Genomic DNA, 26,487 nt, shown 5'->3' with positions numbered 1-26,487 from the left:
TATAATGAATAAAATATAGAAAAATATAAATACATACTGCACTTAATAGTTAAATTTAAATTTTATTACAATTGACAATTCACTTTTTGCGTAAACATTCATTCGTTCATTCGATGTCGTTAAATATTGATTTCTTAAAAATTTCCTTAAAGGATTATTATTAATATAACACCTTATATATATAAATGTAATTGATCATACAATAGTCTAATAATTCGTTTTTATCATTCCAAAAAATATATGTATATTATATTTTTCTTGGCACTGATGACTTTATCACAGATCCTTGACGAAAACATTCATTCTTAAAAACTTACAGCTGTTTACAATCGTCTCTTATCAATTGGTAAAAGAAATTCTTTTATTCTATGTTTCTCTTATAGAAAAATATTGTTTAGTGATAAACTCGTATTATGCTCGTTATCAAAGAATATTGAAGTGTAAATTCCTTTTAATAGAATAGATGTCGTGATCATGTCGTTTCGCTTACTTATTTACTTTTCTCGGCTTCATTCTCTTTCCCGTATAGCCGGGTAGACAGAGGGGACCTAGTGCTATAAATATTTGAACTTGTTTCGCTTTACTTATTGCGGACTTATTCTTATTACTTATTCTAACTTAACCGCGTGCCACTGTGGTTAAGTTAGAATAATAAAACCCAAATTATCATTCGTGCATGACAATTTAGCAACATTTTCAACATTATTATGTTGATTCTTATTTTTCAACATTATGATGTACGTCCTTGAAAATAAAAGCTATCGTGAATAAAGAACAAAGGATTATTATTATTGTTATTCAACTATGATATATACTTTTATTTTAAAGAGGAAAAATATTATTATTTAACTTTTTTTGAGTTCAAAAGAACCCGGTCGTTTAGAAAGCTTGCGTGGGGCGACAGGTCCAACATGTCTGGGCAGATATGGTCAGCAGATAATGCGTAGGAATTATAGGAATTATGGAAAACTAAATTTGGTATTATGGATTGGAGTTTGGATGGATTGGGCATTGGGATATTGAAGAAGAGGAAGAAGAGATTTTAATGACTTTCAAAATTAAAACAGTTTACAGTAAATTAACCAATAAATAGAGACGATTGCAAACCAGGCTCAGACTCTAGGTCTCTATACTTTTAAGCTTACTGATTGTTTTGCCGTTTGTTGTGCGTTTTCATGTATTTTTTATCACAATTGTCACAAGTTCACATTGTCGTTGTCACATTTGTAATTATTACACAGATAACTCTTAACGCTGTCGTGGTGCTGTTTAGATTCCGAGTCAAAAAGCTTTGTGACAACTCGGTCCTTGAAAAATATTCGAGGTGCATTGAAAGTGTCTAGCTTCGTTTCTATTGAGAATTTTCTTTTTTTACTTTCATTAACGACCTTGCCTAAGTCCAAAGAGAAGCTGTGTTTTATAGGCCTCTTCTGTGCAGCTATACTAAGTGTTCGTTCGTATTCACCTTCCGTTTTCGATTCATCTTTAGCATCTTCGACGTCTACGGTATCATTTATATTTATCGTAGTCTTTTGTGCCACAATAAGTGGCTTACTGAATACTAGTTTTTCAGAATTTACAAAAGTAAGTATAGGCGAGGGTTCTTTTAAAATGTTACAGGATTCCCCAAAAACAAGTTCGAATTTCTTATTGCTCGTGCAGCTTTCTTCATCATATAAAGTATCAACCGATCTTTCAACGTCAGACACTGTTTTGTTTTCTTGGATAGTACATAGCTCGCATGTTTTTGTTGGGGGACGATTTACATCATTAATGCACAGTGAAATAGAGTGGTTGTCTGAATCTTCAGTAGTATTTGTGAATCTCTCCTTTTGTCTCTTGGGCGTACTGGATGCAAGTGTGTCAGAGGAATTGTATCGTACTGTAATATCATTATACGCCGACTGCCTGTGAGCAGGGGATATTATCGTATTATTATAACACTTTTCAGTCTTAGAGCCTCTTCTTTTGGTGTGAATTCCAAAAATCCTTTTGATAGATTGTCGAAACTGCAAAAAAATCCACTTTCATTATCGTATTAATTTATAGCAAAAGTATTTTAAGAAAAAAAAATATATTAACTGTTATACAGCTTTTGTACGATATAATATTTAAGCCCGCACTCTCCCGTAAAATAATATTACGTCTCATTAAGATATTTTAAATGATATTAATTAGTAAACTTAAGAGACACAACTACTTAATTACCTGAGTATTCATCCCAACGTAAATTAAGGGGTCGTAGCATATTGAGCTCTTAGCTACAAGAGCGGGGATGACTCCAGCCCCTGGGGACACCTGCAAATAAATGTTTTACTTAATTTTATCCTCCCACGCTTTAGTTGTTAACACCTAGTTAAAGATGATTTAATGACCAATGACGCCGTCATTCTTTGTCCATCAATGTCAACGACTTGGATTTCGTATAATACCGAATATTATTATTTTATTATTTGAAACCAGGGAATATGATAAAATATCGATATGTATTACTAGCTTTTCCCCAAGGTTTCGCCCGCCTTGTTAAATGAAAATAATGAAAAGTTGTGTTTGAAAAATTCTAAGTACTCAAAGTACAACGGCACAGTGTTTGAATGTAAAGGTGACGGTATTGGGTTCGATTTCCAACAGGGGGAATGAATTATATTCATTCCTTCGCTCTGGTAAGGAGGTAGAAGACAGAAGTATCGCAATTCAACACTCGCAGTATCTTGAATATAGATTGGTGTGTGGGGAATGGAGTAGCTAAAAGTTCAGTCGCCTCTGCCTACCCATAAAATAGGCTAGTAAAAGAAAGGACATCTAAAATTCTTACAATTCCTTCAGTAGCGAACTGTTCCATTAGTGCAAACAGCGAGTAAGGTGTCCAAGCGACCGTGAACGATATGATCATGATGAAGACCATCACGGTCGCTCTCGCTTCAGCCCGACTTACGCGACCTAGACGCTGCGAGTTCTGGAAAATATTGTTAAAGATTTTTAACACATCCAAAGTGTTTTTAGCAAATTTATGAAAATTTTACTTGAATTAAGGTTGCTAATGTTTGAATTGAGCATTAGATAGATTCATGAGGTAAAAGACATGTTTTTTAAAAGCCATACTGGCTTTTTGAGAAATATATAATAAAAGTTTCTACTTTTTACTTTAATTTTACTTTAATTAAATTTTTTACTTAAATTACTTTTACTTTTTACTTTAATTTATAACATTTATTAGTTCAGAAGAACTAATAAATGTAATAAATATTAAATAAAAAGTAAGTAATTTTAAAAGTTACCCGTTTCATAGTCCTAATAATATTGACGTAGCTGAACGTGATGACGGACAAGGGAACTATTTGCCCCATCGCGAACAGGAACAGTATGTACGTCAGCGTGTTCATGGACTGCTCGTGCCAGTTTACTGAACAACTGTAAAAAAAGTGATTTATTTTTTATTTAGCGCTGTATCCCGCACACATCAGGGCAGGCAAAGGGAACGTAGTGTTAAGACTCTCTGTTGTTCATTTTCCGCCGAATTCTGGAGCCAGTGCATGTTGAGTGTGAAACCGCAGTAATGTTTATCAGCTAAGTGTTTTTTTCAACATTAGGCAAGAACAAATTGTCCTACAATCTTTCTCAATCACATGTCCATAAGACAATCTGGTAATGGCGTTTAAAATAAAACTTTAGCAAAATTATCCAATAACAATAAAGGGGAAAAGAAAATGGACGATAATCGGTTTCAGTGGAGCAATTTGAAAGTCGTAAAGCATTGTGATAGCACGAAATTTCAAGTAAAATCTTATATATACTATATAATTCTTTCTTGATAGATACTTCACGTAGGATATTACTGACAATCTGTCTGTCTGCTTTATGGGAGACCCTCTTAAATATTTGTTTTAATTTTAATGTAATTATTTATTTTAAGGTGTATATGTAACTTAACATTCTGTGAATGATTGGTAACAGACAAACAGGCAGCAGTCTTAGTAATTTTTAGTTACCGTTTTACGTTTTGGGTATGGCAAACTAAAAAAATATAGCTGCTTCATACAAATTTCTCAGAGTCGGTTCAATAACTGATTTATTTATGTAAACTATATTATCTTACCTGATATTAGCGGCTTCATTGACGTAGTTGCCCCACCCCATCAGGGGTGGTGTGGTGAGTGCCAGAGAGTAAGTCCATATAAACACTACGGATAGAGCTGCTCCTTTGGAAGTCAAATGTCTTGAACTAAGCGGCCTTGTCACCATCAAGTATCGTTCAAACGATATCACAGTTAGTGTTGTGATTGATGTTATACCTGTATAGAAAAAATATTTTTTATGTAGTAAATTTCTTTTTTTCATTAAACTTCGATCGAGAGTAATGATTCACTCTGTTTTTACACTAGTTGGCGTTACCTCTGAAAGGGTGCCACTATCAAGTTAATAAGTATGCATACCGTTCTAACTACAATTTAGATTAATAATTCTCAAAATTTGAGCTTTACTAAAATGACGCAGGTTTGGGAGCTCTGGGATCTTGGGCTATAATGGCAAATCTCGATATGCAATTTAATTCCAAAATTGCGTAACTTCCCCTTCCACCGTACGCGATGCGTCGCGTTCTAGTTTATTGTAATGAATTCGTAGATTTTCTATCTATCCGTAGCTATAAGTGGTATAACTTTATTTTGAAAAAGATTTAATATTTATTTATACACCAGACATGCACACACAAGATCGAAAACCACGTACCTTTAATTTAAAACGCGCGGAGCGCGTGCCAAGTTTCTGGGTTTCAGAACTGGCGAGCAGCACCGTGTGTTATTTTACACGAACCATTTGAAGCCACTTTTTACCTATTCGTAACTCAAAAACTATTCCACCTAAAGCTGTCATATTTGGCTCAAATATTTAGACCCCCTACCTGTATACGTGCATAAAATTTCATAAACACAGCTCAAACAGTTATTTAGATAATGACGTCCAAAAATCGTAAATTTTTAGGGGGGTGACTGACCTATAGACCTTAATGTTAACCAAGTTCCAGATGATCTAGAATGGTGAAATTTAGCATCCGGTTAAGTAATTGGGTGTATGTCAAGGGAAAAATCCGAAACTAGTATTTTTTTAAATATTTTCTTATAATTTTTCAATAAATAGATTCAATTAGGAACATTTACTTATAGCACCTGTAATGAAAGCATAGCAATCAAAGTTAATGATAACTGATTTTTAGGCATAGCGCCTGCCAACAAAATAAGAGCAATGCATTATTTATATATATTTGCTTTTATTTATGTCACACGTTAGTAAATATTTTATTTGTTTTGTAGACTAACTTCACTATTACTTACGTAAGCCATCTCAAACAACACGATGCTTTCAAGTATATTTTAAGATAAGATATGTCTCCATTTGTAGCTGAAAATGACTCTAATTTATGTTCTGAGAAAGCCTGTCATCATGTGGACTTCAAGGGCTTCACGTAAAAATATAAAAATATAATAAATGGATTAACATCCTTCATTATTATTTGTTACTAGCGGACGCGCGGAGCTTCGCTTGCCTATTTAAGGGTGAATTCTAATAACCCATAAAACATGTGTTCAATGAAATATTTTTAAGTCTAAATTTCAAATTTTATAATAATCGGTGGCGTTTTAAAAATTTTTCTATATAAACTTTCAACCCCTTATTTGCACCCTTAGGGGGTGAATTCTAGAAAACCATACAACATATGTTTAATTATATACGTTAAAGAGTCTGAATTTCAAATTTTATGAATATTTATGAATATTTGCACCCCTAAAGGTTCTCTCTAGGGGGGGAATAATAAGAGGGGAGAATTCTAGAAAACGATGAAACACGTGTTCAATTAAATACCTTTAAAAATCTAAATTTCAAATTTTATAAAAATCGGTGCCGATTTAATTTTTTTTCCATAAAAACTTTGAACCGCTATTTCATCTCTTTAAGGTTAAAATTTTTCGAAATCCCTTCTTAGTGGATGTCCAGATTACGAAAGTAAACTTTTGTCCAAATTTAACGTTTCTACCATCAGCGGTTACGGCTGTGCGTGCGTCTTATCTCAGTCAGTGAGGACAAGTCCTTTTATATATATAGATAATTTAAACATTTTAGTACTTATTATATTAAGAGCATTTGCATAGTCGATTAACGTATTTGATATTAAATACCTGAAGAACTTTTATTAAATTAGTGAATCACTTTTACATTTTTAAATATAAATTATTATAAAAAAGATACATTTAAAAATATAAAAAAACCACTCTTCCGAGGTCGGGACAAGGGTCCAAGCCATCGGTGGCTAGGGCTCCAGAGAGAGGAACCGCCGCACAATACGTGCCGTCTCAAGTAATACTGCCTTCTGTATCCGGTTCTTGATCCAACAGCTAAGCGATAGCCTCTTAAGGTGTTGGTCGAGGCTTTTCGCTATTAAACCGTTAACCGAAACCACTATCGGCACTATGATAACAAATAACAAATTATTATAACAAATTATTATTACAATATTTAAGTACTAAGTCCTATAAGGGTTCTGTTTTATTGCTTTCGAGGTACAAAATCCTAAAACAGAAAAAAATACACTAAAAAATAAATACAAATAAAAGCTTTTAAAAAGTAATTATATTGATAGAAATATATATAAAATTTAATAATAATATACTATCTGTAAGGTCAGTCGTAGCACAGGGGCATAAAGTGTGACTGTAAAACCTGACTGGTTACTGGTTACTAGTTACTGAGTGTTTTAACACTAGGTTCTCTCTGTCTACTCTTCTGTGTGCGGGATACAGAGTGAAGCTGATTTGATTTTTATTTTGAAACATTGTCAGCCTACCAGCTATCTTAACAGAAGTAATTATAAAGTAATTATTAACAGTAAAAATTTAAGTAATTGTTAATAAAAAAATAAGAGAAAAAAAGAGAAAATTAAAAATTACTTAAACAAAATAATAAAAAAACCAAAATGTGGTGTCGTGGGACACCAGTTAGGAACGAAGTTCGACGAACGACGAGTCCTTCGGCTAATGTAGAATCGACACAAATTGCAAAAAAAGTCGTGCTCAATTTTATGTAGGTTTTCTTGATTTTTCTCTTAAATTTTGCTGATTTGTTTTTATTTAAGTACAAGAAAGTATTTAGAAAATTCAGTATTTTAGGAAATAATAAATTACTTAAAATAAAAAAACATCGTAATTCAAATTATCAACTAAAAAAAGAAAGAGGGAGAAAGAGAAAGGTATTATACATTACTCGTCTGTGTATGCGACTGTCGCGCCTGCGCACGTCTCATTTAACGGTTTTATTCCACGCATTTTTCTTACGGTTTTACTATCACATTTTTTTCAGTTCGTTCACGCAGCGAAATCCCTATCCCTTCCAAGCCTGCCGTAAGGAACTTCGTTCCAATAAATAAATCCGCTTTACGGTGTATCCCACACATAGCGGGGTAGACAGAGGGAACCTAGTGTTAAGACACTCAGTTCCCCTCTTTCCATCGAACTCTGGAGGCATTGCGTGTTGAGTTATTCCAACAAAATAATAAAATTAGAAAAAAATAATAATAAATTTACCAGATTTCTAAACGCAGCATACATTAATTACTTTATAATCTGACAACTGTCATTTAATCAACAAAATAAAAACTATAGTCGAGATTCATAGATAAATATAATCTAAATTCATATATAATTAAATATCATCTTAAGAGTAATAAAACATAATATTATTGACTATAATAAAAAAAGTAAATACCTAATTATATTAGATACATTTTATTGTACGAAGGCGCTCATATTTTAATGGTTTTTTTGGCCTGGGTTTCATGATTTTACTGGTTTTAGGAACACTTGTGAAAACGGCAGAGAACGAAGTTAACCTTGGGATCATATCAATTCAGATTGGTACCGTCAGCACTTAATAAACTTATTGTTTATATTTTTTCCAAGACATGTTGAACAATGAGTCGTTCAATAGAATTGCTTGTGGGTGAAACAAGAACCTTACACCGAATTGTTCCAATGCCTCCCGATGGGAGCTGTCTCTTCCATGCTTTTGCATATTCTTTGTTTGAGCGTATTGATATACAACAAACTAATAAATTGCGCGAGACTATAGTAGAGTACGTATGTCGTAACTGGAATGATTTAAGTATCTACACTAGCGCTCGAAACGGGAATCCTTACTCTTCTAAAGAAGACATGCTTTGCTTAACTACGTACGGAGCTACTTCCGAAATAAAGGCTGCAGTAGATTTGTACAATATTAAGATAGAAGTGTATTATCACAATGGTGTCCTACTTGGTTTATTCGGCGAAGAGAAATGTCCTATGAAGCGCTTACTCTAAACTATGTTTTAAAAAGAGCAACTCTTGAGTTTCTTGCTATAGTAGCTTCCTATAGGAAAAGTACTTGTAATGGCCAAATTGAATAAAGAATATTTTGATTTTGATAACATTATGAACCTTCCTATTTATAATTTCTGTACAAAAAGTAATGATATCCCATCAAAAACATAAATGTAAAAAGAAAGCCAAGTTCTGTAATAAAACGTATGCTTTCAGCGATAAAAGAAGTGAGATGTAGATGTATGCCAAGTTCAATGGTCAGTCCTGAAATTTATTTTTATCCCATCAAAAACATAAATGTAAAAAGAAAGCCAAGTTCTGTAATAAAACGTATGCTTTCAGCGATAAAAGAAGTGAGATGTAGATGTATGCCAAGTTCAATGGTCAGTCCTGAAATTTATTTTTAACAATATAAAATATTTTATAACAACTGAAAATGCCCATTCTTCTTACAACTTGGAGACTTCATTTATGTGTAATATCTGACTTGGCTAGTTTTCAAATTAATTTACATCGATATTAATGAATGTATTCAAATTCTATTCTATTCTATTCAGATTCTATTGTAAATTTATATGAAAACTAGCCAAGTCAGATATTACACATAAATGAAGTCTCCAAGTTGTAAGAAGAATGGGCATTTTCAGTTGTTATAAAATATTTTATATTGTTAAAAATAAATTTCAGGACTGACCATTGAACTTGGCATACATCTACATCTCACTTCTTTTATCGCTGAAAGCATACGTTTTATTACAGAACTTGGCTTTCTTTTTACATTTATGTTTTTGATGGGATAAAAATAAATTTCAGGACTGACCATTGAACTTGGCATACATCTACATCTCACTTCTTTTATCGCTGAAAGCATACGTTTTATTACAGAACTTGGCTTTCTTTTTACATTTATGTTTTTGATGGGATAGTTTATAATACATTTACATTCAATTATTTAAGTTTCAGTAGACAATTCATTAAATAATGACCGTTCTCAAACACGAATAGCTTTGAAGACGTTAGATCGTAGACCAACTTGTGAAGGAATGGTTAAATTAAATGTAATTGAGATGCGACCTTGTAAGATATTAACATAGTCTTCTGCCACAGAAGCTACAATGGCCGGCCTTTTGTAGACAAAGCAATCGTTACCATAATTGAAACTGAAATGTACCATTTGGTTACGGTATTCTAATTAAATAACAATATTTATATATATTCTTAATAAATAATAATAAATTATATAATAATAAATATTTTTTTGTTCTTTAACAAAATCTAATACATACAAGTTGTCTTTTTAATAATATTAATCAGCGTAATGTACATTCAATATTGATACAGATAAAAACTTAAGGGCCCCTCTGGTGGCTTTTCCAATTCATATTATTAATGGAAATATCTCTAGAGAGCTCTTAATTTTCTGTAGCTCTTCATGACCATATATCGTAAAACTTATATTTATTTTTAATTTGATTGATCTTTGTAATAATAATAATTTTCTTAACATACACAATATTTTCAATAATGTATTGAGAAGCAACATAAAAACTTTAAACTTTTTCTTTAAACTTCTGCCTTAAGCAATGTTTAAGGCTTAAGTTATAGATTGCTATAAGACATAATTCTATGGAAGTAGCGAAATGTAATGTATTAGAGAGTATGTTATTTTAATGTAAGAATAAAACATTATTTTGCTAAAATTACGAAACGAAATATACTCGTTACGCGCTACGCGCCTATAAAGTTCAAAGGGAATTTTGAGTTTACCGATATTAATATTAATAGATTTCCTTAAACAAAGATTGAAGCTAAATTAATTTGTATTTACATATCGTCCGTCGGCTTACAGTGTAAGTCTGCTAATAGCCAATAGGCTACTTACTTAATAAAGTAATACCAATGTCAGTAAGAAAGTGTTCTTAAAAATTACGAGTAGTTAGGACATATGTATATGTAATATCGGAAGGTTTTTACAATTTTGAAAAATGATTTGTATTCTGTACTATATGAATAAAATAAAGCTCAGTTTTGCATTCGTTTTAACATTTTCGAATAGTTTGAAAATGTAAACACAGAGAAAAATAAACGACTTTGCAGGTTTACATTCTATACAACTTTTATCAGATAGGAGAAATGAAAATTGTTGAATTGAAATCTCTCTTCATCACATCACGTCCTCTCAGTGTTAAATGTCATCGCTAAGCCGCCCCTTTGGGCCACTATTGCTGCCCCTCCTTATACTATTGGTTTTAAGGAGTATTAATTAAATTGTAATATAATAATATGCGAGTCGTCCACCGATGGTTTTAAATCAATTTTGGCTTACCCTGCTGTAGGTATGTGGGAATTGTAGGTAGGCGCGAAACCGTTAATAAATGCTTATAAATTATGAAGTGTCGTAATTTTTCCTTTGTTTGGACTGTAACTTTTTACTTCTAGCAAAATCTTACAGTATATACACTAATCTACTACTACTTAGGGAATTTTTTGATTGAATTTTGTTAGAAGTTAACTTTTTTCTGTGCTCTTAGGGACTGTGGACTTGGATATTTGACTTTCATTTGACGTATATTTGATTTTAATTAAGCCCCTCGAGTTCCTGAGGAGAACAGTCCTGACAGATGGACAGATGGTAAATGAAAGTTATGAGTTATTAAGGAAGAAGAAGAAGAAGAAGAAGAAGAAGGAATATATATTAAGGAAGTGTTATTAATTTTTTATCTTTTCTAGGCAAAGCGCGGCGTTGAGTCCTGCCACTCAGCATGAAATGCCACCAAAATTTGGCGGAAAATCGGTAACGAGTGTTTTAGCACTAGGTTCCGCCTACCCTGCAATATGCTGCGTACTTTCCTTTTTTAATGTTATTTTACACTTGGGAAATAAATTATATTTTTAACCGACTTCTGTAAGAAAAGGAGGTTATCAATTCGACTGTATTTTTTTTTTTTTTTTTTTTATGTTTGTTACCTCATAACTTTTAACTGTGTGAACCGATTTTGATATTTTTTTTTATTTGAAAGGTATAGCTTCCCGAATGGTCCCATTTTTTTTTGGTCCATGTCTGACAATGGTATCCATGAGAAAATCACATAAGTCTTAAATTTGCATTAGGCATGTGCGCGACTAATAGCCGAATAACTCAATGTCGCGCCAACAGATTTTGATGATTCTTTTTTTATTTGAAAGGATACACTTCAAGGATAATTTGGTGAAAGTTTGGTTAGGTTTCGATTATGGAATCCGGAGAAAATTGAGAAAGTTTGTTTCTTTTGGTAAAAAATTGATTATACTGTAATAGTTACAAGCAAAAACTTTTTAAATTGATGTCAGAAGTGAGATTCCTGATCGTTGCATTTCTTTTCAACCAACCTCAAAAAAGAGGATGTTCTCATTTCCAACCAACTTCAAAAAAGGGAGATTCCCAATTCGCCCGAATACTTTTTATGTGTGTTCTTGTCAATATACCAAAATGTTACTTTGCACAAAAATAATACCTAATTAAATGAAGTTTTACATGGGACAACCACAACCACTCGTTGACAACCACTACCACCACTATCACCACTCGTTTAAGAAGCATCATTTTAAGATCTACCCATCACTTAAAATCGTAAAATAAATTAATTTTTAACAAAAACAAAAACCGACTTCTAACAATGAACTAAAAAGTGAAAAATAATTTTACAAAGATTTTATAATTTTGAAGTCGGTGTCAATCTAATGCTACAACACCTTTACTACAATATCTAATTACTAAGCCTGTTTGTTTTACTTGGCACCGACTTCAAAATTATAAAATCTTTGTAAAATTATTTTTCACTTTTTAGTTCATTGTTAGAAGTCGGTTTTTGTTTTTGTTAAAAATTAATTTATTTATATTGACAAAAATAAATTGCAACCAGCTTATAATAATAAATAAATAAAAGTTACAACGATTGAGCATTCCGTCAATTGTTTCTTCTTCAATTGCTTTCACAAAAGTAAATATGATTCCAGTATAATTTGTTTCGTAGTCGACCGTCGTGTGGGGACGTGAGCAATGTTTGTATCGTAGAGTTGAAAATTTAGTTTGAAAATGAAAATCAACTTTAATTTAAAATAAGGTTGATAACTTCGATTTTATTTATATTCAAAGTTTAAATAGCCCCTAGAGTTATATATAGTTAGAAAATAGTATTTGTTAAGTTTTTATCATTATTTATTTAATTTTTTTAGATGTGTCTCTCTCGAGAACTTACTAGTAGTCTAGTGTTAAGACACTCCGTTCCCGTTAAAACACTTCTATATTCTATATTATAACTGTGGAACGAGAAAGCAGAAACCGACACATCAAATTTCAAATATTTAATATATTAATGTCAAATATTTAGGTCTAATATATGTATTAAAATATATTATGACCATAAAACTTATTTGAACCAACCAGCCAACGCTTTAGGGCACCTTAGTTCCATAAAGCGGCCCGTTTTTTCATTGTTTTACTTTGCAAAGTTAATAACTTCACGCTCTTATATCAGAATTATATAAACATAACGTTATGCAATCAAGGAGTTTAATTTTTTTTTCTTTAAAAGTATTCATATTCGTCCTCTAAACGGCAATTCAATTACCCAGAGAGTCAAAGTGTTTCCATTTAATAAATTTAAAATAGCCTTCAAATACTTTTCAATTACCTAAGTACCTGTATTATAATTACACATACTTACTCGTGGTTGTCTTACAAAAATGTGTGCGGAGACCCGTATCTCACAAACTACTTAACCGATTTTGATAAAACTTAGAATGTTTTGTGAGTAAGAATTTGTTATTCTTATAGAATATAATTCTTGGTTATTTTTATATGGCTATGGGGTAAAAATTGCATTTAAAACCAAGTTTTTTTTTATTCAATGAATTATTAAAACAGTTACCGTAGTGAGATCACTATTGGCAATGCAAAAATCCTTTTCACTCATTTCATAGGTATAGCGTGTTGCTTGGGAGATTTAACGTCCTTAGACTGAGGCGATATATGTCGACGATCGAAATCTAAACCAACGTGTTCGAGCCAATCAACACTTAGGTACCCGTACGTCCATATCTATATATTTCGGTATTTTTTCTAATAATAAGATTTTGAAAATAAATTCATAAATATTCGTATAGTAAATGCGGGCGAAGCTGCGCGGGTCCGCTAGTACGCTATAAAGCACAAGTATTTTTAAATGAACTAATAAAGTTTTCGTATATTTTTCAGGTTCACATTGTATCCTACAGCAGGATAGGCAGAGGTTACTCTTAAGATACTCAGTTTTTCACGCAGTCTCTAAGATATTGCGTGTTTTGTGCCATAATTCAAGGTCACACCTTGTTGTCTCACCAAACTAATAAAATAATAATAATTAATTCCCCCGAGTGGGATACGAATCCACAAACGTCGCATTTCTAGTCAAACGCTGCGCCGCTTCGCTACGATGGCCTCACTCATCTGCATTATACATATTACAATGTAAGAAAATGTCAAGCGACTTACCAAGTAACGCCATAAAGAATCCGTAAAGCACACACATGGTGTGCCCAAACACCCATCGATGGAACAGAGCGGAGATGAGAGTCAGGGGATTCCCCAACACTGACACGGAGAAATCGGAGCACACCAAGTTGAAGAGAATTATGTTTAGAGGGGTCCAGAGCTGTGGGAGAAAAAACATAATTGTAACTATGATATTTTAATGCTAATATTTCTGTCATTTCAGTGATAATTTTAAGAAGGTATAATATTTTCTTTTAATTGTTATGATGTTTTTGTTGCCCATATCTCGAAAACAAGAGTTTTGCCAGATATAAGCTAATATGTATTAGGCTCCCATTTCATAATATAAAAGCTTAAAGTTCCGCCATTTTAATTTTGAAAAAATAAGAGGCTACTTGATGAAATGTTCATATTACCATATTTACCTAAAATGCCAACTTAAATTTTGATCATTTTAATACATCAAAGTATAAGCAAATGCAGTTTTTTTAGCTGTACGAAACTGCGACAGTGACTGTGCCGCTTCCAAGAGGTACGCTACGTTCAGATATTGTACGTTTAAAAAAAAAGAAGAAACTTTGAAATAATATTGACCCTGATTAAAAATCTCGATCTCAATATAAAAATATGCATCTATAAATTTATTTTTATGTAAACTGATGGACAGCTCATTGATTAATAGATTAATTAATAAATATACTTCTTCTATATCAATTTATAATTAACTTAAAAATAAAATTTATTGCAGTAACTGGAAAACAAAGCAAACCCTAGCAAATAAAAGAGAAAATAGAATCTACATATAATACAATTTCTATATTGGTTTTCTATTTGAATGTATAAAAGTTTTACTCACAAGCATCGTTAACTAACCTTTTTCATATATATTATGGTAATATTAGTCTTATACTTATTAGATAAACTATACTTAGTATGACAACTTCGGGAGAAATTATAATGTTACGAAATTAGTTTCTTCAAACAAGTTCATATAAAGTTTTGTATATAAATGTAGTTCGAACAGGATTAATTAATGATAGAAATTTTGTTTATTTTTAAGATTATAAAAAGAAAGTTTGTTGAATATCTATGATTAGCGTACAAGTGTAAATGTGGGTAGATTTAGGTAAAAAAGACAATAAAAGCAGTGGAATTGTATCAAACGGACAGTTGCTTGTGGGCGGAACCTCTATCCGAGTACGTTATAAACATATAAAAGGTATGTATTTTTATCGTGTTTATTTTAAAAACGTTAACCGCTTCCGTTTTCTAACATTATAATATTTATGTTTTTATTCTGCACGGCTAATTTTAACACATCATTCCTCTGAGAGGAGATTCAATCCACAACTATAGAGTTTCGCAACTCACACAAGCAATGTTTTGGAAATTGGGCGCAAGCTGGGGACGGAGTAACTGAACACTAGGTTCCCATTTCCTACCCTGCTGTACGTAAGATGCAGCCTTAAGCTAAAAAAATACCTTTATATTTAGATTTTCATTCAGATACTAATAAAATACTCGAGAATAACTTGTCCTTTCTTTGTTCAAAGAGAGTGCAGGAGTGCATGAGAGAGGGTGAGTAGTTTGTATTTAATATCTATAAATAAATATAGGAAGGTTGTGATCCAGTATTAAGTAAAAGAGATATTGCTATAAATTTCAGTTGATTTAGGGCTTGCCATAAATTGTAATATTATCAGTTATTTCACTTTCGTTCTGAACTTGTGGTATGAAGATACAAAGAATAACTAATTGGTTATTTTAAATACCCCAGCTAGTCCATCTAAATAGTAATCTAATCTATTCTAATATTTAATCATTCATATTTAGCAGCCTATTTTTACTGAAAACTGTAATTTTCATTAAAATCGGTTCAGCTTGCTGACAGCGCTTTTTAATATTTTTGAAACCTTTAAGTACGAAAGTATAGAGTATTTTAGTTAAACTTTAGTGGCTTTATAAAGAGTGAACGGTACACATCGGCTGTTCAGAAAGTGCATTTTTAATGAGTCTAGTACAAAAATTTTTAGCAACGGTCAACTTTTGTTCCTGTATAGTAGAGTCGATAGAGAAAATATAATAGTTATCGTATTTCTAAACGCGCTAGAAAATTAAAATTATTTTATATAAATAATTTATATAATATCCTGAATGGGGATCGAATCTACAACTTTTGTGTTTCCGAAATTATGCGAGTATATTTCAAAATGTTCATTTATCTCCATCAAAATTGAAGTAAAACAAGTTTTGGCTTTATAGGCTCTATATATGGCTGTTTGTATTTTCTAAATGTATGTAAATATAAGTACGTAGTATCAAAGCTGAGAAACAAAAGTAGCTCATTCCCCCGAACGAAGATCGAATCCTCGCCATTACGTTTACATACAGACGATGCTCCTTCAAACCACAGAGGCTTAGTGAGGCTAAGCTATTAAGTTACTACTGATATATATATATATAAATACATACTTATATTAATGGAAATAGCTTCAAGATATAATAAAACAAAATCCAGTGTATACCGTACAAATAAGGTATGATTTTAAATTATTATAATGTATTCAAGAAGTATTAGGTTAGAATAAAAGTAAAATTCTAGAATAGCTAATTTTCATAGAAGCTCTATTAGTTCATAAATATAATGCTTCTCGTATGTACTCGTATATTAAATAAACATATTTATATCAGCACTCAAATACATTAAGCTTAAAAGGCTTTGTTGTGATGATCAAAGTTAAAACAATTATGTTCATATTGGATTTATTTTTGTTTAATAAATATTTTAAAAAGATAGTATCATATTATGACACTGGTGGGCCCGCGCGGCTTCGCTCGCTTGTACAGAATATTTATTTATTATCAAAATCAAATCAAATCAGCTTCACGCTGCATCCCGCACACAGCAGGTTTGGCAGAACCTAGTGTTAAGACACTCCGCTCCACTTGAGAAACGGTAAGAGATTTAGAGGGAGACCTCGGTTGACCTTCGAAAACATCAAAGATACTGGAGGAAGGTAACGTAAAAATATGAGGATCGTAAAAATATGAGGATGTGAAGAGGTTGATGACAGTGGACGAGGCGAAAGAGGTATGTAAATACGTCCTCCGTTCTCTTACCCCACCCTGCTAGAGATAAAGCGTGTAGCTATGTTATGTTTATGGTATCTTTACACAAACCAAAAATATTTACGGAAAAATGGTAGCAATTTTTTATGAAGTATATTTTATAGCACAATATTTTTTAAATATAATCCCAGATGAATTCACACCTATTACATTTATTTGTCGTCATAAATTGGATATTAAACATAAATTGATTGACGTTTCCACAGTTTGCTGGCTTTATTTGATATGGTTGAAAATATATGTAAATGTTACATACACTAAAAATTCTATTGTATTCATTTTAATATTTATTGACATTGATAAAAAAAATATGGTTATTTAGTTTAACGTATATTTTTTACTTTTATAGCGGTTGAGATGTGATACCACTATTTAATATGATCTTATTTATTTTACACTAAATGAGTAAAATTAAAAATCCAAATTTTATGGAGAAATTGTCCAAATTTATTTAACTCACAGATACGTGAAGAGAAAATAATCACAGAAGGAAATAAAGAAATTTAAATAAATACCAATAGAAAATACAAGCTAAACTAGCACGTAATAGCAAGAAGTTAAGGTTGAGAATTGAATGCAAGCTAAGAGAGCAATGGATACACAAGTGAATGTCGCAAGCGATTCTAGCCGACTCTTTAAACGTGGCGATGCTAGCTAGCAGCCTACGACACGCATAGCAAAAAAACTCGGAACAGGTTTGAATTGTTCCAATGCGCTGCGTGCGGATGATTTTAGTAAATGTAATAATATTAATTTAGAATAAGTAATGTTCCCTACACTTTTCTGCGTTCTGGTAGTATTTGCAGATGAAACATCGAGATTATGACTCCTCGTTCTACACTTTTAGTGAAATACTCGTATATCATGCAATATTGTTAAGATTTTAGTTACTTTTAACCTTCTGGTGGCCAACATCCTATTAGAAAGATTTCCTTTTGATGGCTTATTTAAAGAATAAACTTTCTTGACACTGTTCACTTGTTCACCTCTAAATCTCTTACAGTATTAATATTTTAATCTTTATATTAACTTATGTATTTATAGTATCTTTTTCTAGTATTCTCTTTGATATTAATATAAATATTTACATAAGTAAATGACGTATTAATTACGACATTCTAAAAAAGACATGACGCGGGTCACGCGAACACGTTTTAATGAAAGTCGGCCTTTTTCATGATTTCGTAGAATTTCCGGCTCTTCAAAGAAGCTGTACCATTATTCAAATTCTTTGAAAGCTAAGAATGAGTGACAAGTGTGAGCTTTTTATTATTACATATTTTTTAATTTGCTGATTATTCAAAATAAACAATATTGAATGATTTTGAGATTTCCTTTCCTTTCCAGACGTTCATATTTCTCTCCAGCACCAGCAAGATACAAGATCTAGATCTAGATCTACCAGAAGCGGATAAGCGGATTGTTATTGACACTCTGAGAGGATCCTGAGGTCGATCATGACCTCGAAGAGCTTCATGGTGCGATTCGTAATGTTAATGCCCCAATATCCTCTACAATTTTGCATACTGCCCCCCTTTGTTTGTAATCTCTTCTTTCCTTTGCAAGATAAAGCGTGCACGCAAGTTGAAGGTGTGGGTGATATATTTCTGACATTACTTAACGATTAATAACGGTAATATTGTTGAGTCGATTTAATCATATTCTTCTTAATCTTTAAAAACACTTATTTTTTTCATCTTAATAATTTAGTTTTTCTAAGACAAGATTTCTTTCGCGTCACCATTTTTGCCCAAGGGTCAATCATAAATCCCTTACTAAGGAAGGATAATCTCACGTCCTTTCTTAAGATTTTCATTTCCTTTTACATTTGTTATGATAAGTGTCGCGAATTTTTAATAAAAAACGTGGAAAAACTAAAATTTATTTAAATACATCGTATGAATAGCCAACACGTACATGATATACAAAAGAAGTAACACCAAAAATATTTCACAATAAAAGGTATTTTTACCTAAATAAATTAAACTCTGCCAAATATGCTATTCATTTTGCACTCGTCTATCTTCTATACCTATATGGGTCATAATCAGAAAAAGTGTACATTTTGTGTCTTTTTTTGTCCCGCTACTTTGAATGCGTTTTAAAAATACAATTTTAAAGATAATTCAAATATTTTGCCATTTACGATAAATTTACTTATTAACTTAAAGATTTTTGTAATATTTTAAATGTGTTATGGCTAATAATAGTATTTTTTGTTAGTTGCAAAAAACTTTTCAAAATGCTTCCATACAATTTTTCGTGTCCCATTCACCACTTTACTTTTTAAAAATTGATTTGTTACGAATATTTATGGTTTTATTTAATTTCAGATATGTTTATATTACTTTACTTTATGCATAATATTAAATAGAACTACTTTTATTGATACATTATTTAATAAATAATTTATATTAATTAACTAAATTTGTCCCAAAATATTGTCTTTTTGTTACTCAGGGCTAGTAACGTACAATTAAAATATGAACGCAATTATTTTGGATGGTATTTAATATATTTTTTTGTTGTGGCACCATAATTCTAAAAGTCAATGCTGTCGTAGCTACAACCAGTAGTGTTCTCGCAGCAGTTGAGGGGTTCAAATGTTTTAAAGGGAATGCGTAAAATTATATCTCAGGGTTATAAACGGCTTTTATTTTGGTAAGTATTCTAAAATTTCGTTTTCTTGTTTATGTTATTTGCTTCTTTTTACAAAATCTCAAAAAAGAACTTCAGTGCTTGCACATGCAACACGTGGCTTATGAGTAAATATTTAAAAAGGTTAGAATTTCTCAGACTTCATTCTCAATTTCGTTATATTTCGTTACGTAACGAAACTGAGAAAATATGAAGCCTAGTTCATAATTACGTTACCATCGGAAGATATGTATATAAAAAATAAATTGCTGGCATATGAAAAAAATAATTGGTGACTTTTGATAACGTAAAGTAACCAAAAATAATGATTTTTAAGTTTTTTGCCTGTTTGCTTGTTTGTCTAATGTGTTTGTGCACGCTTATCTCAGAAACGGCTTAACCGATTTAGTAAAAAACATTTTTTTATTCTTCCTGAAATTAGTTGTGATTTTGTAATTACTATTTTTTTCTCTGGAGATAGTGAATTAATAAATATGTAGCTCAAGCGGGTGAGGCTTTTATTTAAAAACAAATACGTTCTGTATTGGCGTTCTTAAAGATCTAAACAATAAACATGAAGTATTATTAAATACCTATTGATACATATTTTTTTATTTTCAGTAACCGTCATGGCTCCTATATCAAATGCTGAAAGACAATAAAGATATTGAGAACGTCTTAAACAAACCAATCCTATGAAATATGAAGATATGCGGAATAAACATTTACAAAGAATTAAACTTAATTCCCGTGATAACGACTCAAATTTTGATATATTTTAAAGTGGATTTAATTTTATCATTAACTTTGTGATCTTTAGAAATATAAGTTTATTACGCTACGAACTAGCATTATTATATTGTTAATATTGTCACTTTCTTATGTTTTCTTACATTTATAATCTGTTAATTCAACGATTGAATCTTTAAAATTTTAATTTGTGTCTCATTAAATAAAAAAAACAATAGTTTTATTCATATAAAATTTTTATTTTGTTGTGTATAATGCCTTATGACATCAGTTTCGTAACAAACATTATCAGTGTTGTTACTTATCAGTTACGTTACGAATTCGAAAATGTCCGCTTTTCTGATTATGACCCATATATAAAATCGAAAGGTCACTCACTCATCACGAAATCTCAGAAACTACAAGTGCTAGGAATCTCAAATTTTGCATAGGAGTTATTTATAGGACGTAGGTGCTCGCTAAGACGGGGATTTGCAATATTCGACTCTAAGGGGTTGTTTTTGGGGTTGAAAATTTGTATGAAACTTCGTTACTACAAATGCTAGGAGTCTCAAATTTTGCATGGACGTCACTTATAGGACGTAGGTACTCATGGAGACAGAAATTAATAATGACGTAGTTCACGCAGGCGAAGCAGCGGGCAGGCCTCTAATTTTGTATAAAATGCAAATTTAAGTTTGTTTTTTAGAATTCCGTACTAGAGATGTTTTGTATTTAATGTATGAACATTAAACAACAAAACCTAAAGCGTCAAACTTCCGGTATTCATTTCGGTAAGCCCCTAAATCTGTGGGCAGAATTTAAATAAACTCACGTACGTTTCGACCATTTGATTAGCGAGGTTGTATGATATTTCCACATTTTACGTCTTTTTTACGTGGTTTTCATAGAAAAAATCTAATCTAATTTATATAATAGCTTCCGTATCTATATAAAATTTGAAATAAAAAATTAAAAAAAATATCTGCATATAGCGGAGAGAATTTATATTTCAGACCCTCCACTATCTAAGTCTCCATTTTATGTCTTATTTCAAGACATGTTACGAGACCGTCGAAATATAAATCGAACTAAAATAGTCGTTGTAGAATATTGTAAGTTTGTATATTTGTAGGTTTCCTTAGGTGAAGCTTATTTTTAAACGGTTTTATTTAGCTCACCCCGTTTGTTTGTTTGTTTGGGTCAAATTTAGTAATTGAAATTTAACCCTCTTCCCGTTAACCGATTGATCTGAAATTTGGTATACGCCTTTGATTCTGGTGACAATACAATTATCCATATTCAATATTATTGTGAATCCAAGATGGCCGCCGCTACAAGATGGCGGACAACTTAGTTTTTTTCAATCCCATCAATATGGATATCAAATGAAAGGGCTTGTCAAGTAGAATTCAGTGGACTATACAAAATCAAAATCCAAGATGGCCGCCACTATAAGATGGCGGACAAGTTAGTTTTTTTCAATCCTATCAATACGGGTATCAAATGAAAGGGCTTGTCAAGCAGAATTCAGTGGACTATACAAAATCAAAATCCAAGATGGCCGCCGCTACAAGATGGCGGACAACTTAGTTTTTTTCAATCCCATCAATATGGGTATCAAATGAAAGGGCTTGTCAAGTAGAATTCAGTGCACTATACAAAATCAAAATCAAAGATGGCCACTGCTACAAAATGGCGGATAATGTAGTTTTCAATCCCATCAATATGGGTATCAAAATAAAGGGCTTGGTAAGTATAATACAGTATACTATACACAATTACAATATGAATCTCCCACCTAAGTCAAGATCTGGTATCCTGTCGAGGACTGTGTGGCTATAGGGTGCCTAAAAATGATACGTCGCTAGGGGTACCACCCAAGGTAAAAGGTAAAAGCGCGCCGAGAACTGTATGGCACTAGGTGGATAAAAATGATATGTCGTTAGCGTTTTCCCCTCAAGATTCAGGCACATCTTGTTGTACATAGCCTTGTCCCTCTATTGGACCTCTGGGGGGGTCGTTCGTAACATTCTCCATTAACCTTGCAATAATGAGACATCGAGCCTCATTTCAACGAATTGAATAGCATGAGAAATAAAAACTAAAAACTTAAAAATAAAAAAGTATAAAAAAAATTTTAAGTTAAACGGTTTTATATTGCAGATAAATGTACTAAAAGCTAAAAAATAATTTCATAGAAATTATGATTACTAAAATAAAATCGTGGGGACACTTGCTACTTACCACTAGGTGGGTGAAGTCTCACGCTATGTCTTTCAATTGTAGATATTGGACGTGCCCCACGATTAAATTTTAGTAATCATAATTTCTATGAAATTATTTTTTAGCTTTTAGTACATTTATCTGCAATATAAAACCGTTTAACTTAATACTTTTTTATTTTTTATTTCCATTCTATACAGGATAAGGATAAATTAGGACGTTCCTACACCTGCTCCCTTCGTTGTAATTATTAAAAAGAAAAAAACTTTTTGAAGGAACAGTACAATTTTCATTTTACTGGACGAGAGTGCTTCTTAACACAAAATATTCTTCATTTGACATTGCTATATGAATTATGAATCACTCATTTTTTTATTAGATCAGAAATTCAGTTGAATTCTTCTTTTCAAAACTACTTCCAGTTCCTTATTCCATACAAACGTCAAAACTATATAAATCGGACATCAGAGACACCATCAGTACTTACTATGGTAATGCCTGAACCACTGACCTTTTTATATTAACATATATTTAAAATTTTTGCAGAACCTTTTCTTCTTTATTGTTTAATAAGACAATATATATGTTTAAATTTAATTATTTCAAGCCAGGATCGAACTAATTACCAATGTGAAATTGTTGTAATATTGAGGCCATTGTGGATCAGTGGTATAGCGTCTGACTGTAAATGCCATAATTGAGGGTTCGATTTCAACAAATTATTTTCATTTCCTTTTGGTAATAAGAAATTGGTAACAAGACAGCAAGTCTGAGCTACTAAACACACAATGTTTGAAATATTGAGTGGAATATGTGTAAAGGAGTGTATTAACTCTAAGTTTTCTCTGCCTATATTGATATATATGGGATTCAGCGTGAAGCTAATAAAAATGTCTACTTTCGCTGCCAACGGTAATAGAGAAATTGCTATTGATGTAGAATGGTCTTGAGTTTAAAGTGGCAAGCTATTTGGCACCGTAGCTACAACATAAATTTGTATTATCTATGTAAAATTAGGCCAAAAGCCGTACCGCGATAAATTACTAAGAAACGAAGTTTAACTTTAATAATAATTTATTTTAAGAAAGAAATTAGTCCTCTTTGATACATTTAACCATTTGTATGAACAATAGGAAAATTCTTTTGCCCCTACCCGACCGAATATGTTTATATTTTTTTTCAATTTTACAATAACAAGACAGGTAGAAGGAACCTACTTTCAATTTAATCTGTTCTGTCATTTTTGTCTGAATTCGAAATATTAAATTTAATGACTGCGAAGTTTTAACACCCGTTTCTCAGGTTCCCTTTGCTTACCTTGCTATATTTGCGAAAACTATTATGGAAACGTCAGTCTCGATGTTGCCTAATCTATGGAATATTTATTTATTATTTTGACACACTGTACTTTCCAATCGAAGAAGAATTATCATAATTTGTCACTGTATAAATTTGAAGAGATCAATATATTTATTGGTATAAATTAATACTAATCTAACAAAAAAATATAAACGTAATAATAATAAAAAGTAATCTCCTGAAAGAACTGCTAGAACTAAATTATTTTCCTCGTGTTGACTCGTACTCATACTCAAACACTAATACCTAACGACTACTGTATACAGTTCATGCCAAATACCATTTACATAATTTTATGATAATCCTTTCTAATAACAATTCTTGGCGAATTGGTACCAAAAGCTAATATCACCAGGAAGTCGTATTAGGGAAACGCCAAAACAAATTATTATTAACAATTTTCTATAAAAGGAAATGTTTTTATGGTGTAATATCTATGAGATATGCCGTTTCCAAAACCCATAAGAAGTAGTTTTGGCCCCATAAATTAATTCGAGTTTGATGTTTATTTGTTTAAAAAAAATTACGCTGTATCTCGCATTTAGTAGGATATACTTTCAGCCGAATTCTGGAGGCATTGCGTGTTGAGTGGCAGAACTCAACGCCGCGCTCTGGATCGACACCAGAGCGAAGAAATGGAAATATAAATTTAAATAAATATTTCATCTCCTCGAGTGGGGACCGAACCCACAATCAGTCGGTTTTACAGTCACACTTTGGGTCTCTGTGCCACGACTGGCCTCAACAAAGCCAATTTATAGTTTAATAATATTTTGTAAAATAAAAGCTTAGACAAAAATGTCACATATTCTCTAATATAATTTTCTATTTTTAATACAATGAAAATAATTAAAATGACGCTCGTGTTTCTTAGAAAATTTATGAAATTTCGTGAAATTTCTCGATTCTAGTCTTATTTCTTTAATAGCGGAATTCTCCCAGAGATGAGATCGCAGAGTATATTTGTTCGTTGACCCAACATTATTAGTTTATGTTATTTAAGTTTATTTACGAAAAAATGGTTGGCATTTTTAATATGGTTATCTAAACCTACTGTTACGCTTACGCTTATAAATACGCTTCATAAATTGTAATTTAAATCTTTTGGACTCTTATTTACTTTTTAAGTTTTTAAATAATTTGGAAATTTGATGTCAGTATGGGTTGTACGCGTACTTACGCGCGATAACCCTGTTTTTCCATCGCTAAAAAAATCTCTCTCGTCTCAGAAATTGTGCGGAAAATTTGAAACAAGTGAAAAAGTTGCAAACAGAAGGCGTATTTTTAGGGTTCCGTACTTCAAAAATAAAAAATGTTTACATCTCCTGTCGATCGATCGTTATTAGTTAAAATATTAAAACATATTATATATCAACAATATATAAACTTAATATTATTTCAGTATGTTTGTTTTTGAACACAAGCACCTTTCATTTTGGACCGGCTTTATTACGATGTAACGGGAAAGTGGGTCGTCTTGGGAAAGGAAAAGATTGAAGTTATATGAAATTTCATGTAATATGCGAAATCACAACTTTTTTATTACTTATTTTTTTGGATATATTGCTAGAAAATATAAATTTAATTTGCATCTGTGAAAATGAGAAGAAATATAAAAAAAAGTTAAGAAAATTTATTCGACATTCACAAGCATTTTCACGTGATTTGAGACAAGAAATAAAAATTAAGACCAATCAATTATTTCCATCTCTGCCTCTGATAACAAGTATTGTCTCGAAAATTAAACAGCCAACGGAGAACGGAGTGTTTTAACACACCAAGAATATTGCTGAACTATTGATAGACACTCGAACTAGGCACAAGAAACACAGTGTTAAGACACTACACGACGGCCTCAACTCCTCAAACATGGCCAAGGGCATTATTAAACGTTTAACATATAATATCTTATCAAAGCCGTACCAAACCAGCTGTATTAATAAATTAAGTTATTAACTCAATTAAACTCGTAAAGTCTCTAACATAATCCCTCAGTATCATCGCTCAGAAACTTTGTTCACATATTACATTGTCGTAAAATATAAGTTAAATATCAATTTTCTTAATTTTGCTATTTGAATTATAATATTTAAAATTTTATCATTATTAAAAAAAGTATATTGATAGTCGTGGCGTAGTAGCGTCTGATTATAAGTGCGACGGTTGTGGATTCGATTTCCACTTGAGAAAAGGAATTATTTTTATTTCCTTGCTCTAGTAGCAAGAAAAGTGCGTCATTGAGTTTCATCATTCTACACACAATGTATTGAAAATTGGGCTGAAAGTGAGGAACGGAGTGCCTTAACACTGACTTCCTTCCCCCTACCCTGTATGTAGTAGGTGTGTGTACAGTGTTAAACTAAATACTGTTAAGCATTTTTATGGAATAAAGATATTTTGACTTTGAAAAAAAAAAAAAAAAAAAAAAAAAAAAAAAAAAAAAAAAATATCTCCAAGCCTTCCTAAGATAAAGGATCTTGATAAACAGACAGGATCTTATAAGGGTTCCTTTTTTCCTTAAAACGTACGGAACCATAAAAATCATAA

General features: G+C 31.6%; 1 protein-coding gene across 1 annotated transcript in view; it reads right to left on the bottom strand.

Moving 5' to 3' along the window:
- The window catches only part of LOC146531020 (pinopsin-like), a 31,213-nt gene continuing 4,726 nt past the window's right edge, over window positions 1–26,487 (bottom strand). Inside the window, exons 2-7 of the mRNA XM_085199843.1 lie at window positions 13,861–14,020; window positions 4,097–4,292; window positions 3,279–3,411; window positions 2,816–2,956; window positions 2,209–2,298; window positions 1–2,009 (exon numbers count right to left, since the gene is read on the bottom strand). Of these exons, the coding sequence (XP_085055969.1) occupies window positions 1,197–2,009; window positions 2,209–2,298; window positions 2,816–2,956; window positions 3,279–3,411; window positions 4,097–4,292; window positions 13,861–14,020 (1,533 nt within the window). The 3' untranslated portion in view covers window positions 1–1,196. The remainder of the gene's footprint in view (window positions 2,010–2,208; window positions 2,299–2,815; window positions 2,957–3,278; window positions 3,412–4,096; window positions 4,293–13,860; window positions 14,021–26,487) is intronic.

Source organism: Heliconius melpomene, chromosome 16 (genome assembly GCF_056956725.1).
Source record: "Heliconius melpomene rosina isolate 202511_hmr_F chromosome 16, ASM5695672v1, whole genome shotgun sequence".
In the NCBI taxonomy this organism is placed as follows: domain Eukaryota; kingdom Metazoa; phylum Arthropoda; class Insecta; order Lepidoptera; family Nymphalidae; genus Heliconius; species Heliconius melpomene.
This window is presented reverse-complemented; position numbering and strand designations above follow the sequence as displayed.